The sequence below is a fragment of the Salmo salar genome, chromosome 08, assembly GCF_965601325.2.
Source record: "Salmo salar chromosome 08, fSalSal1, whole genome shotgun sequence".
Classification (NCBI taxonomy): domain Eukaryota; kingdom Metazoa; phylum Chordata; class Actinopteri; order Salmoniformes; family Salmonidae; genus Salmo; species Salmo salar.
In genome coordinates, this window is record NC_138298.1 from 24845072 (window position 1) to 24860000 (window position 14929).

At 42.5% G+C, this 14929-nt stretch overlaps 1 protein-coding gene across 1 annotated transcript in view; it reads left to right on the forward strand.

Annotated features, from left to right (window-relative positions):
- Positions 1–14929, forward strand: part of LOC106610360 (TBC domain-containing protein kinase-like protein) — a 69718-nt gene that overhangs the window by 2563 nt on the left and 52226 nt on the right. Inside the window, exons 3-12 of the mRNA XM_014209681.3 lie at positions 6150–6222; positions 7120–7234; positions 7427–7500; positions 10181–10322; positions 10521–10581; positions 10687–10748; positions 11244–11305; positions 11629–11777; positions 12134–12272; positions 13841–13940. Of these exons, the coding sequence (XP_014065156.2) occupies positions 6150–6222; positions 7120–7234; positions 7427–7500; positions 10181–10322; positions 10521–10581; positions 10687–10748; positions 11244–11305; positions 11629–11777; positions 12134–12272; positions 13841–13940 (977 nt within the window). The remainder of the gene's footprint in view (positions 1–6149; positions 6223–7119; positions 7235–7426; positions 7501–10180; positions 10323–10520; positions 10582–10686; positions 10749–11243; positions 11306–11628; positions 11778–12133; positions 12273–13840; positions 13941–14929) is intronic.

Sequence of the window (14929 nt, forward strand, 5' to 3'; positions counted from 1 at the left end):
CCTTGACTAGTCTCTCAAAGCATTTCATGATGACAGAAGTGAGTGCTACAGGGCAGTAGTCATTTAGTTCAGTTCCCTTTGCCTTCTTGGGTACAGGGACAATGGTGGCCATCTTGAAGCATGTGGGGACAGCAGACTGGGATAAGGAGCGATTGAATATGTCTGTAAACACACCAGCCAGCTGGTCTGCGCATGCTCTGAGGACGTGGCTTGGAATGCCGTCTGGGCCAGCAGCCTTGCGAGGGTTAACACGTTTAAATGTTTTACTCACGTCAGCCACGGAGAAGGATGGGGGGGGGGCCGTGACAGTGGCACTATATTATCCTCAAAGCAGGCAAAGAAGGTGTTTAGTTTGTCTGGAAGCTTGACGTCGGTGTCCGTATCGTGGCTGGTTTTCTTTTTGTAGTCTGTGATTTCATGTAGACCCTGCCATGTGCCTCGTGTCTGAGCCGTTGAGTGTCTGCACTTTGTCCCTGTACCAGCATTTCGCTTGCTTGATTTCCTTGCGGAGGGAATAACTACACTGTTTATATTCAGCCATATTCACAGACCTCTTTCCATGGTTAAATGCGGTGGTTCGCGAGTTCAGTTTTGCGACAATGCCGCCATCCATCCACGGTTTCTGGTTAGGGTAGGTTTTATTACTCCAATGCACTTCCTTATAAACTCACTCACCAAGTCAGCGTATAGATCGATGTTGTTCTCTGAGGCTGACCGGAACATATCCCAGTCTGCGTGATCAAAACAATCCTGAAGCGTGGCTTCCGATTGGTCAGACCTGCGTTGAATGGTTCTAGTCCCTGGTACATCCTGTTTGAGTTTCTGCCTATAAAACGGTAGGAGAAAGATGGCGTCGTGGTCGGATTTGCCGAAGGGAGGGCAGGGGAGGGCTTTGTATGCATCGCTGAAGTTAGAGTAGCAGTGATCGAGTGTATTACCCTTGCGCGTAGTGCAATCAATATTTTGATAGAATTTAGGAAGCCTTGATCTCAAATTTGATTTGTTTAAAATCCCCAGCTACAGTTAATGCAGCCTCAGGATTACGGTTGCAAAGGGTCTGAAACTTTCCCTGAAATTTCCAGAATTTTTCTGAACATTTTCCATGGGAAGTTGAGCGTGGGAATTTGGGGAATTTTCCTTAAATCATCAAAAAAGTTAGCGTATAACAGTGAACCTTTTTTGTGGGTACACATAAGTCAATTCTAGGTCTTGTGGCATATTTTGGTTAAACTATCCCCAATTCAATGGAATTGCAACCCTCTGCATGCACAGTGCATTCTTCCATCACATGTGCAGTGCACTCTTCCATTACATGTACAGCTGATTCTCAAGACCTTGCACACTAATGAGATGCTATTGAGCCCACACTACTACACTGTCTGAGACAAGGACTACATGCTTTCTGGTGAGTTTTGATTACAATACTGGGTTGGGTGAATATATTTTATACGACAAACATGACGTTTTGTTAACTAGTAAATAGTAGCCTACAGCAAAGTGTGTTTAAATCATTTCTAACTTGTTAACAATTTCTGCTAGTTAGTTTTTGCTACCATGTGGGTTTTAGCTTGCTTGAGCCTCCTAACTGAGGAGTGTTAATTCACCTGTGTCCATAAAAGCTGTGTACATTTGCATATACTGTGCCAAATCATATGTGAAGAATGCAACAAAGATGCAGAATCATCTGGCCAAGTGCTTAGAATTCCCTCAGCGCTCACAACAAGCAACCTCTGACAAAAGTCCCTGTACTTCTATTCGAGGTGGAAATGAGGAATCAGACACCTTACTGATAGCAACAGCTCATGGTCCTCAAGGAATCAAATGTTTTTTTTGACTCAATGGAGGAATGTAGTCAGAGAAATGCTGATGAATGTCTTGCTCAAGCTGTCTATGCAACTTCTTCACCTCTGATGCTTACAGGCAATGTGTATTGGAAGAAATTTCTGAATGTTCTTCGCCCAGCATACACCTCTCCAACCAGACATGCTTTATCTAGACATTTTGCTGGATGCAGAGTTCAACAGAGTTCAAGTGAAGATCAAGCTAATTGTAGAGAAAGCGGACTGTATTGCAATCATCTCTGTTGGGTGGTCGAATGTTCGTGGGCAAGGAATAATTAACTACATCATCTCCACCACTCAACCTGTACTCTACAAGAGCACAGACACAAGGGACAACAGACACACCAGTCTCTACATTGCAGATGAGCTGAAGGCAATCCTCAATGACCTTGGACCACAGAAGGTATTTGCACTGGTGACAGACAATGCTGCGGACATGAAGGCTGCTTGGTCTAAAGTGGAGGAGTCCTACCCTCACATCACACCAATTGGCTGTGCTGCTCATGCATTGAATCTGCTCCTCAAGGACATCATGGCTTTGAAAACAATGGATACCCTCTACAAGAAAGCCAAGGAAATGGTTAGGTATGTGAAGGGTCATCAAGATGGCAGCAATTTACCTCACCAAGCAAAGTGAGATGACTAAGAGCACCACATTGAAGCTGCCCAGCAACACCCGTTGGGGTGGTGTTGTCATCATGTTTGACAGTCTCCTGGAGGGGAAGGAGTCTCTCCAAGAAATGGCCATATCACAGTTTGCCGATATGGACAGCCCCATCAAGAGGATCCTCCTGGATGATGTATTTTGGGAGAGGGTGGTAAGCAGCCTGAAACGCCAGAAACCTATAGCAGTAGCCATTGCACAGATTGAGGGCGACAGTGCCATCCTGTCTGATGTTCTGATGTTTGCAGATGTAAGAGAAGAAATGTGTACTGCCCTGCCCACTTCACTGTTGCTCAAGCAGAGGAAACTGCAGTTCTGAAATACATCAAAAAGCGTGAAGACTTCTACCTGAAGCCCTTACACGCAGCAGCGTACATGTTGGACCCCAAGTATGCTGGGAAGCGCATCCTGTCTGGTGCAGAGATCAACAAAGCCTATGGTGTCATCACTACCATGTTTCGCCACCTTGGCCTGGATGAGGGCAAGGTTCTTGGCAGTCTGGTGAAGTACACTTCCAAGCAAGGGCTTTGGGATGGAGATGCAATATGGCAGTCTTGCCAACATATCTCATCAACCACCTGGTGGAGGGGACTTTGTGGTTCTGAGGCTCTTTCCCCTGTTGCCTCCATCATCCTCCAAATCCCACCAACATCAGCCGCCTCAGAGCGCAACTGGTCCTTGTTTGGGAACACAAACACCAAAGCACGCAAAAGGCTGACCAATACAGGCTGACCAGGTTGAAAAATTGTGGCCATCCGGGCAGATTTGGGGCTTTTTGAGCCTGAAACGAGCCATCCTCATCAAGGTTCGAAAGTGACAGTGAAGATGAGGCCTCAGTCTGATGTTCAAGAGGTGGACATTGAGGAGGTCCAGGAAGAAGACATGGACGCCTGAGAGGAAGACAACCAAAGCTTTAGTTTCTAGACTATCATTTTACAGATGTATGTTGAAAACGTTTTTGGGAGATGCGATGGATCATTGGGGATCATTCAATATTCCCTTTTGTTGTTCAGTGAAATCATCCCATGTTAAGAGTCAACTCATTTAATTAAAGTTCAATTAAAAAACTAAATTGTTTACGAATTTCTTTTGGAAGGATTTAATAATTTGCAATTATGTCTACTTATGATAAGGTAAAAGGTTTATGTTTCTGTCTCCATATGATATGGTAAATATATCCAATGCAGAAAAAACATCTACATTTAAATGGTATTAATATTAATTTGCATATTTCTGTTAATTCCCACAAAGTTTCCACTTCTGAATATTCCCCAAAATGTCCAACCCTACTCAGGATATATGGTTTCCAGTTTACATAGAGTCCAGTGAAGTTCCTTGAGGGCCGTCTTGGTGTCTGCTTGAGGAGGAATGTACACAGTTGTGACGATAACTGACGAGAATTCTCTTGGGAGGTAATATGTCCGGCATTTTATTGTAAGGAATTCGAGGTCGGGTGAGCAGAAGGACTTGAGTTCCTGTATGTTGTTATGATTACACCATGAGTTGTTAATCGTGAAGCGTACACCCCCGCCCTTCCTCTTCCCAGAGAGGTTTTTATCTCTGTCGGCACGATGCATGGAGAAGCCCAGTGGCTGAACCAATTCCGAGAGAGCGATGTTTCCGTAAAACAGAGAATGTTACAATCTCTGATGTCTCTCTGGAAGGCAACCCTTGCTTGAATTTCGTCTATCTTGTTGTTAAGAGACTGGACATTGGCGAGTAGTATACTTGAGAGCTGTGGGCGATGTGCACGTCTACGGAGCCTGACCAGGAGGCCGCTCCGTCTGTCCCTTCTGCGGCATGTTGTTTTGGGTCGGCTTTTGGGATCTGATCCATTGTCCTGGGTGGTGGTCCAAACAGAGGATCTGAAACAGAGGATCTGCTTCGGGAAAGTCGTATTCCTGGTCGTAATGTTGGTAAGTTCACGTCGCTTTTATATCCAATAGTTCTTCCCGGCTGTATGTAATAAGAGGTCATTGATGACTGCCTTCCTGGGGTAACAATGTAAGAAATAATACATAAACTAAATACTGCATAGTTTCCTAAGGACTCGAAGCGAGGCGACCATCTATGTCGGCGCCATCTTGAGTGACTTTGTAGTGGAATCCTTGTTTTCCTCTATTCAACTGTATCTGGCTTTCAGTGATTTGTGAAGATGGGAAGAATACATGGAAAATCAGGTATCCTAGTATCACAATACTGGTATCGTGACAACACTTCACTACCAGAAATATCCTAGTATTGGGAGGGTGGGATGGAGAGTGAAACTAAAGAGGACTAGGGGAGATTGGTACTGACGTGACAGACCGACAGCAGCTTTTAAATCAAATCCCTTTCCCTTTGGCATCTACTATTGTATATGACTGGTGTCCTATTAATATCAAATAAAATGTTATTCATCATACGCTTCGTAAACAACAGGTGTAGACTAACAGTGAAATGCTTACTTACGGTGTGCATTCAGAAGGAAGAGGGAACAGAGTGCATTCAGCGTATTCCAACAGAGCCTTGACCTTCCCTTTCTATTTGGAAAAACACCTAATAATCTTGTGTATTGTGTGAAAAGAGGCTGTTCATATTGACTTCATTGTGGTCATACCCATAAGTTTACATGTTGACTTGTACCCCAGTTTGTCATTTACAGTTGAGCAAATATGGAGAAACTTCATCACAGGTTATACCTCTTCAAGAGGCTCTCTCAGCTTTCAACAATGTCTCTGTTTTTGAGTAGTGTTTTCTGTTTCATCCGAGTCACTGTAAAATAACTGAATGTGTTTGGCAAACTCCAACTGCACAATCTAACTTCTTTCGCTTTTGTTTGCCACGCGTATTACCACAATAATGTGTTTTATTAAAAGTCTCAACAAAAAACAGAAATCATCCCAAATCCACAATATGCAGATTTTATTGGACACTGTAATGTTGACACATTAATGATTTTTGGCCAAAGTATACACAGTACTGTCATTATGGACTTCCTGAGTTGTTAAAAGCTTACATTAGCCTGCTTTGTTTCATCCTTTTATATGCCCAGATGTTTTATAGTCATGGCTAGAAGCTTATGTCAAATGTATGTCAAAAGTATATATTTTTTTGTGCATTTTATCTAACCCTAACCCTTTTCCTAACCTTTACCTAATTCTCCAAACTGCTGCGAAAGTTCTCCTAACCTGCTAAGAAAAGTCAATTCTGACATGAACTGTATTCATTTAATCAAAACCATGTTTTAAGGCCCTGAACGCTGGACCCTTTGTCAGATTTTGTAGATAACATTTTGTTTTTCCATTTATTGTGTGGGCTGGGTGGATGGGAAGTTATAAAGGACTGAGTACAGCTTTAAAGCTTTGTAATTGCATATGTATGTTATCACAACACATGGCGCTAGCATTTCATTTAGAAGATTCTTCTTGACTATGTTTAACCAATCATGTGGTGGCTAAACCTTTAACTTAAAGGCACACTCCTTCATTGGAAAAACAACAAAATGACAGCCTTGCTGGGAAAAAAAAAATGGAGACCAAGCAGCAGACCGTAAAACAAATGTTTTGAAATCACATATTAAACTAATAAATGAATAAAATGCCAGGGCTGACCAGTGTCATATTGATCTACCATTTCACACCTTTTCTTCTTCCTTCTTCCAGAACGACTTGTTGTTGTAACGGAACACTACGAAAGCAGTCTAAATGATTTCCAGAAACAGTTTCAAACTGTCAGGTAAGAATACACGTTTTTTTTTATTAGTTGCACTGGGTTGACCAACTGGCGGGCTGAATTTGGCCCCGCTGTTATTTTATTTAGGCCCCTAAGTTTTCTTATATAAAAAGGAAATGTTATTTTATTTTGTATTTTTATTGTTGGACATAAAAGGCTAAAAACACCAGCAAATCAGCTCCAAGTGATTTTAATTTTGGAATCTGTTCCAGAGTATTCCCACACGTTATAGAGAGATACTGTATATGTAAACGTATACAACTGCAAGCAAGGTTTGAAATGGCTGTTTTAGACAAATATTATATCTGTTTAGGATACTTGTGGTCAATTTGCAGTCAACAAATTATTTGTTTTCATGCACTGTCCACCGAAATGCTTTCTTGCAGGTTCCTTCTCGACAAGGCAACAACAATAAGAAATAGTATAATACCCGAAGGCACTATATCTATATAGTACAATATTTACACAATATGAAGACTATATATAGATATAGTACATTATCATTGTACTATGTTATTGAATGTTAGGAGGACTCAGTTCTATATCTCTGTCAGTAGAATGATCATGGTTTAGCTGAACAAAGAAGAATGGCTTCATTACATCAGGACTAGGCTATGCACTACCCTTGCCATCTACTGGTTGACACCGATAATAACACAAACCTCTTCCATCTAAAACACTTACCGAATGAACTCCTCAACTCTACAGACCCGGCAGGGGGAAAATGACTACATATTTAGTACACACAATGACCTGTTGTAGCTTTGTTGGCTGGAAAACAAAGACGCTCTGAGTAACATACATAACTCTTTTTCAAGCCAAACACCACAGGTCCTAAAGCTACGCCCAAGTTCTATAATGTGTATATAATATTTCTCAGGCCTTGTCTGTCTGTTACAGCCCAGAGAGGGTTCTCCAGATAGCCTATGAGGCCTTGGAGGGACTAGAGTTTATGAACAAACATGGGATGGTTCACAGAGCGCTCAATGCAAAGAATGTCCTCATGGACGGCAAGGTAGGTTACCTCCCTTCCCTATCAGTTGGGGTCTAATGGAATGGCTTTTAACGCCGTTTGCCATTGTCATCTAGCCTGGTTAAACCTGTGCTCTCGTTTAAACAGGCTAATTGTCATCACGTTATTGATGCATTATTGATTTATCATAAGGCCATCAATACATTGTCATTTGTAACATTTGTTTCTTTGTAGGGCAAGGTGAAGCTGGCTAAGTTTGGGCTCTATTACATGACAGACCACGGGGCGGATGTGGACTTTCCTATTGGGTAAGTCCTGTTCATATCTAACCTCCCATGTACAACGACTGTGTCGATAGATGTGAAAAGCTATTACATTGTGACTGACATTAGATTAGGCAGTGAAAACACAATTATTTTACATTCTAGTCATTTAGCAGACGCTCTTTGAGCAACATACAGGAGTGAGTGCATACATTGGTGCCCCGTGGGAGTTGAAGCCACAACCCTGGCCTGCAAGCGCCATGCTCTACCAACTCATCTATAAGGGTTAAAAGCAATACATGTTCCACTGTCATATAGAGATAACTATGATAAATGATGATGTGATAATGGAAGATTTTAACCTTGAACGTCTGGAACTTGTAGTACTGTGGATCTTCTGATAATGGAAGATTTGAGCCTTGAACGTCTGGAACTTGTAGTACTGTGGATCTTCTGATAATGGAAGATTTTAACCTTGAACGTCTGGAACTTGTAGTACTGTGGATCTTCTGATAATGGAAGATTTTAACCTTGAACGTCTGGAACTTGTAGTACTGTGGATCTTCTGATAATGGAAGATTTGAACCTTGAACGTCTGGAACTTGTAGTACTGTGGATCTTCTGATAATGGAGGTCATAGGTCCCTCTGTGAACACAACACAGTATTTCATTGCTGTTAGTGAAATAGAATGCATTACTATGACATGTATGTGTAATGGTCAATCTATTGTTTATCAAATCACATTTTGTCACTTGCGCCGAATACAACAGGTGTTGTACAGTGAAATGCTTACTTACAAGTCCTTAACCAACAATGCAGTTTTATGGAAATCCCTAAAAAAGTAAGAGCTAAGAATAACAAATAATTCAAGAGCAACAGTAAATAACAATAGCGGGGCTATATACAGGGGGGTACCGGTACAGAGTCAATGTGCTGGGGCCACCGGTGTCGAGGTAATTATGTACATGTAGGTAGAGTTATTAAAGTGGCTATGCATAGATAATAACAGAGAGTAGCAGCAGGGGTGGGGGGTCAGGCAATGCAAATAGTATTGGTAGCCATTTGATTAGATGTTCAGGAGTCTTAAGGCTTGGAGGTAGAAGCTGTTTAGAAGCCTCTTGGACCTAGACTTTGTGCTCTGGTACCGCTTGCCGTGCGGTAGCAGCGAGAACAGTCTATGACTGGGGTGGCTGGAGTATTTGACCATTTCTAGGGCCTTCCTCTGACCCTGCCTGGTATAGAGGTCCTGGATGACAGGAAGCTTGGCCCCGGTGATGTACTGGGCCGTACGCACTACCCTCTGTGGTGCCTTGCGGTCGGAGGCCGAGCAGTTGCCATACCAGGCAGTGATGCAACCCGTCAGGATGCTCTCGATGGTGCAGCTGTAAAACCTTTTGAGGATCTGGGGGCCCATGCCAAATATTTTCAGTCTCCTGAGGGGGAATAGGTTTTGTCATGCCCTCTTCACGACTGTCTTTGTGTGCTTGGACCATGTTAGTTTGTTGGTGATGTGGACGCCAAGGAACTTGAAGCTCTCAACCTGCTCCACTACAACCCCGTCGATGAGAATGGGGACGTGCTCGGTGCTCCTTTTCCTGTAGTCCACAATCATCTCCTTTGTCTTGATCGCGTTGAGGGAGAGGTTGTTGTCCTGGCACCACACTGCCAGGTCTCTGACCTCCTCCCTGTAGGCTGTCTCATCGTTGTCGGTGGTCAGGCCAACCACTGTTGTGTCATCAGCAAACTTAATGATGGTGTTGGAGTTGTGCCTGGCCGTGCAGTCATGAGTGAACAGGGAGTACATTTACATTTACGTCATTTAGCAGACGCTCTTCTCCAGAGCGACTTACAAATTGGGAGTACAGGAGGGGACTGAGCACGCACTGTTGAGGGGCCCCTGTGTTGAGGATCAGCTTAGCGGATGTGTCGTTACCTACCCTTACCACCTGGGAGCGGCCCGTCAGGAAGTCCATGATCCAGTTGCAGTGGGAGGTATTTAGTCCCAGGGTCCTTAGCTTAGTGATGAGCTTTGAGGGCACTATGGTGTTGAACGCTGAGCTGTAGTCAATGAATAGCATTCTCACATAGGTGTTCCTTTTGTCCAGGCGCGAAAGGGCAGTGTGGAGTGCAATAGAGATTGCATCATCTGTGGATCTGTTGGTGCGATATGCAAATTGCATAGTGGGTCTAGGGTTTCTGGGATAGTGGTGTTGATGTCAGCCATGACCAGCCATTATGATATCCAGGTTTTGGATATTGAAGTAATCCATTGTTTCAAGTACTGTAATAGATAGCTGAAGTCTTATCCAAAACCCAAAGGCCCTCATGTTTTAGAAAGTCTTTGTGGGTAATAGCCTGTTGTTGAATGGGGGAATGATTGTGTGTGTTCGCCGCTGCCTCTGATGTCCTGTGTTATCTAGTCTCCAAGTAAAACATCTGGTTTGAAGATGAAATAAGCTTTATCTGTCTAGTGTTTACGGAGATTCCTTGATATGAAGCAATGTACTGTACATGCATCATTTAAACAATGACTTCAACGAAACAGGAAGTACCTGGAATATTTAGGTAGATTAATCATCAAAGTCTGTTCATTGTCAAATGTTATCTGTTGCAAACATGTTTCATTGAATTTAATTCAAGACAACCTCAACGCTCTCAAGTTTTCTATGCCTTGCGGGGTATTCAATTGACCTTTGACCTTCAATTGACTATCTCTGTCCACAGGTACCCATCCTATCTGGCTCCAGAGGTCATCGCCCAGGGCTCAGTCCACCCTAGTGACCCCTCCCAGGGGGAGAACCCGCTTCCCTCGGGGCCCAAGACAGACGTGTGGACCCTGGGAGTCCTGCTCTTTGAGCTGTGTGCAGTAAGCTCTCTTACACCACCATGTCTTGACCTAATGATTGATTGGTTGATTGAGCTGTCAATCAAAAGTCAGGACTGTCATTGACAGATGTTATGACAGTGTTATATAGCCATTGAACTGAGGGTTCAAGTGAAGTGTGATATTGTGGTTAGGAGGAAGTCATTCTGTCCTCATGTACTATCAACCTTTTATTTACAGGGTAGAAGACTACTGCAGAACATTGAAATAAGCGAGAGATTGAAATTCATCATCACCTTGGGTAAGTGAACGTGTTGCCTTGTCCGTCAGCCTGGTGAGCCACAGATTGGTTATGATGGGGTTGTTCATTGTTTATGACATGGTGGTCTGTGTTTGTTGTTCTCAGGTTGCATTGACGACATAGTCACAGTCCTTGCAGAGGAGCACGGATGCTTGGATGCGATTAGGGTGAGTTTGAAATCAATCACAAGTCACTATTTATTACACTGGCCCGCTAAAACCACTCTAAGAAAGGTTGATTGTCCTAGAATCCCTAGTTTGCCTAATGTGTAGATTGCCTAATGTGTAGATTGCCTAATGTGTGGTAAAGTCATGCTTTATGATGTTGTAGATAAGACTACTCCTTATTATACTGTATTGTTGATCCAGAGACGAACGTAATTTTAAAGGACTACAATTCATCAAATGCCTAAACAATGCCCTGTAACTTGTAACCACTAGCTGTGTGTGTTTGTGCGCGAATCTGTTTGCGTGTATATGTGTGCTAATGAAACTCATATGCCCTCCATTTGCCGAAGTGTTTTCCTTGTAAAAAAGACTTTTAACCTTTCTCAGGCTATTTTATTTCTTTAGGATGCTGAAAAGCCATAAAAGCAGAGGGAGATTGGGGCTGTGGGTCTGGATTGTAGCATAACTAATGTGATTGTCAACGTTCTGTTACAGGAGCTGCCTGAGAACGTCCTAACATTATTAAGGAAATGCCTGACCTTCCTGCCCTCCAGAAGGTAACTCGACCAGAGATGTTTTATATCATGTGGATTGGACTCTGTTGTGTTGGCTATCATTTCCTGTTGGGAGGCCCATTCTCCATTCCTTCTCCAGGTACTTTTGTCATGCAGCTGAACTATGTGCAGGGTAATAACAGGGTAATAACAGGGGAAAGTGATCTTAAACATGCCCAAATGAGGACATGGTACGTTTTAGAGAGAACATTTGAGAACACTTCACATAACATTTTTGTCGTGCAATCTGAACCTTTGATGAAGTGCGTCTATGTTTTTGATGCATGTTCAAAAAGTTTGACATTTCACTCTGTGCTTCCATCCAGACCCACCCCTGCAGAGCTGCTGGTTGACCCAGTGTTTGAGGGCGTGTCGTGTCTCTACGCCCCGTTCCAGCAGCCCGTCGGGCTGTTCTCCTCCTCCCTGCGCTGTGCCCACCTGGAACTACCAGAGGACATCAGCCAGCTCTGCAAAGGTCAGTGCACACATGCATGCCCTGACATGGGCACACCCACGCATGGACACACACATGGACACACACACAAGCAAGCACACACTTACGGACCCACATACATTATAAATTGTTGTTTACCATCATAGACCTGGCTCTATGGATAAAGGATACATCTCAGACGACCACATTTTACCATGTAGAGGACCACAGTGTATCATCCTTGATGCTTAGTGTGGGATTTAATGGAACCCAGGAATGCCTGAAAAACAGTGGCAATTGTTATCGATTGGACTATCCTGCATAAAATGACATTCATTGAAATGTGACTTATTTTGAATGTATTAGACAGTTAAATCAATCTGTCAATCATGTCCCAGATAATGATGAGGAGTACCTGGGGGAGAGGGCCATAGACGAGGTGTACCACCTGTGGTGTTTGGCGGGAGGAGACCTGGAGAAGGAACTGACCAACAAGGAGATCATCCAGTCCAAGCCTCCCGTCTGCACCCTGCCCAAGTACTGTACAACACACCCTTTCTACCTAGTGGACTCTTTCAGATAATGTAGTTATACACAGCATGTCTTTCTACTGTTCTGTTTCAGATAATGTAGTTATATACAGCATGTCTTTCTACTGTTCTGTTTCAGATTATGTAGTTATATACAGCATGTCTTTCTACTGTTCTGTTTCAGATAATGTAGTTATATACAGCATGTCTTTCTACTGTTCTGTTTCAGATTATGTAGTTATTTACAGCATGTCTTTCTACTGTTCTGTTTCAGATTATGTAGTTATATACAGCATGTCTTTCTACTGTTCTGTTTCAGATTATGTAGTTATATACAGCACTTCTTTCTACTGTTCTGTTTCAGATGATGTAGTTATATACAGCATGTCTTTCTACTGTTCTGTTTCAGATTATGTAGTTATTTACATCATGTCTTTCTACTGTTCTGTTTCAGATTATGTAGTTATATACAGCATGTCTTTCTACTGTTCTGTTTCAGATGATGTAGTTATATACAGCATGTCTTTCTACTGTTCTGTTTCAGATTATGTAGTTATTTACAGCATGTCTTTCTACTGTTCTGTTTCAGATTATGTAGTTATATACAGCATGTCTTTCTACTGTTCTGTTTCAGATTATGTAGTTATTTACAGCATGTCTTTCTACTGTTCTGTTTCAGATTATGTAGTTATATACAGCATGTCTTTCTACTGTTCTGTTTCAGATTATGTAGTTATATACAGCATGTCTTTCTACTGTTCTGTTTCAGATTATGTAGTTATATACAGCATGTCTTTCTACTGTTCTGTTTCAGATAATGTAGTTATTTACAGCATGTCTTTCTACTGTTCTGTTTCAGATTATGTAGTTATATACAGCATGTCTTTCTACTGTTCTGTTTCAGATTATGTAGTTATTTACAGCATGTCTTTCTACTGTTCTGTTTCAGATGATGTAGTTATATACAGCATGTCTTTCTACTGTTCTGTTTCAGATTATGTAGTTATATACATCATGTCTTTCTACTGTTCTGTTTCAGATTATGTAGTTATATACAGCATGTCTTTCTACTGTTCTGTTTCAGATTATGTAGTTATATACATCATGTCTTTCTACTGTTCTGTTTCAGATTATGTAGTTATATACAGCATGTCTTTCTACTGTTCTGTTTCAGATGATGTAGTTATATACATCATGCCTTTCCCCTCAAAGCACAAAGTTAGGATAATGTTTACATCTGAATTAGTTCTCCCGAGTGACACAATAGTCTAAGGCACTGCATCTCAGTGCTAGAGACGTCACTACAGACACCCTGGTTCTAATCCAGGCTGTATCACAACCGGCCGTGATTGGGAGTCCCATAGGGCGGCGCACAGTTGTCCGGGTTTGGCCGGTGTAGGCCGTCATTGTAAATAAGAATTTGTTCTTAACTGACTTGCCTAGTTAAATAAAGGTTAAATAAATAAATAAAATAAAAAAATATATATAGTTAACTATATTATTTATAAGTAGATCCGTGCTATTCTATAGTTTCTCATCCGAATGAATAAATGTTGAGTTCAATCTCTGTGTTAGTTTCCTGCTGGAGGACGGGGAGTCGTTTGGCCAAGGCAGGGACAGGAGCTTCCTCCTGGATGACACCACCGTCACACTGTCTCTGTGCCAGCTGAAGAACGTGAGCACACCACTGTGACTAATAGATTTAACATTACCGTACAATAACAGGAGCAAGACATTGTAGTAGTGCATTGGTCTCTACTAGGTCTGTAATGACCAGTGTTCTACCAACACCACACGACAGGTCTATACTAGGTCTGTAATGACCAGTGTTCTACCAACACCACACGACAGGTCTCTACTAGGTCTGTAATGACCAGTGTACTACCAACACCACACGACAGGTCTATACTAGGTCTGTAATGACCAGTGTTCTACCAACACCACACGACAGGTCTCTACTAGGTCTGTAATGACCAGTGTTCTACCAACACCACACGACAGGTCTCTACTAGGTCTGTAATGACCAGTGTTCTACCAACACCACACGACAGGTCTATACTAGGTCTGTAATGACCAGTGTACTACCAACAACACACGACAGGTCTCTACTAGGTCTGTAATGACCAGTGTACTACCAACACCACACGACAGGTCTATACTAGGTCTGTAATGACCAGTGTACTACCAACACCACACGACAGGTCTATACTAGGTCTGTAATGACCAGTGTTCTACCAACACCACACGACAGGTCTATACTAGGTCTGTAATGACCAGTGTTCTACCAACACCACACGACAGGTCTCTACTAGGTCTGTAATGACCAGTGTACTACCAACACCACACGACAGGTCTATACTAGGTCTGTAATGACCAGTGTTCTACCAACACCACACGACAGGTCTCTACTAGGTCTGTAATGACCAGTGTACTACCAACACCACACGACAGGTCTATACTAGGTCTGTAATGACCAGTGTTCTACCAACACCACACGACAGGTCTCTACTAGGTCTGTAATGACCAGTGTTCTACCAACACCACACGACAGGTCTCTACTAGGTCTGTAATGACCAGTGTTCTACCAACACCACACGACAGGTCTATACTAGGTCTGTAATGACCAGTGTACTACCAACACCACACGACAGGTCTATACTAGGT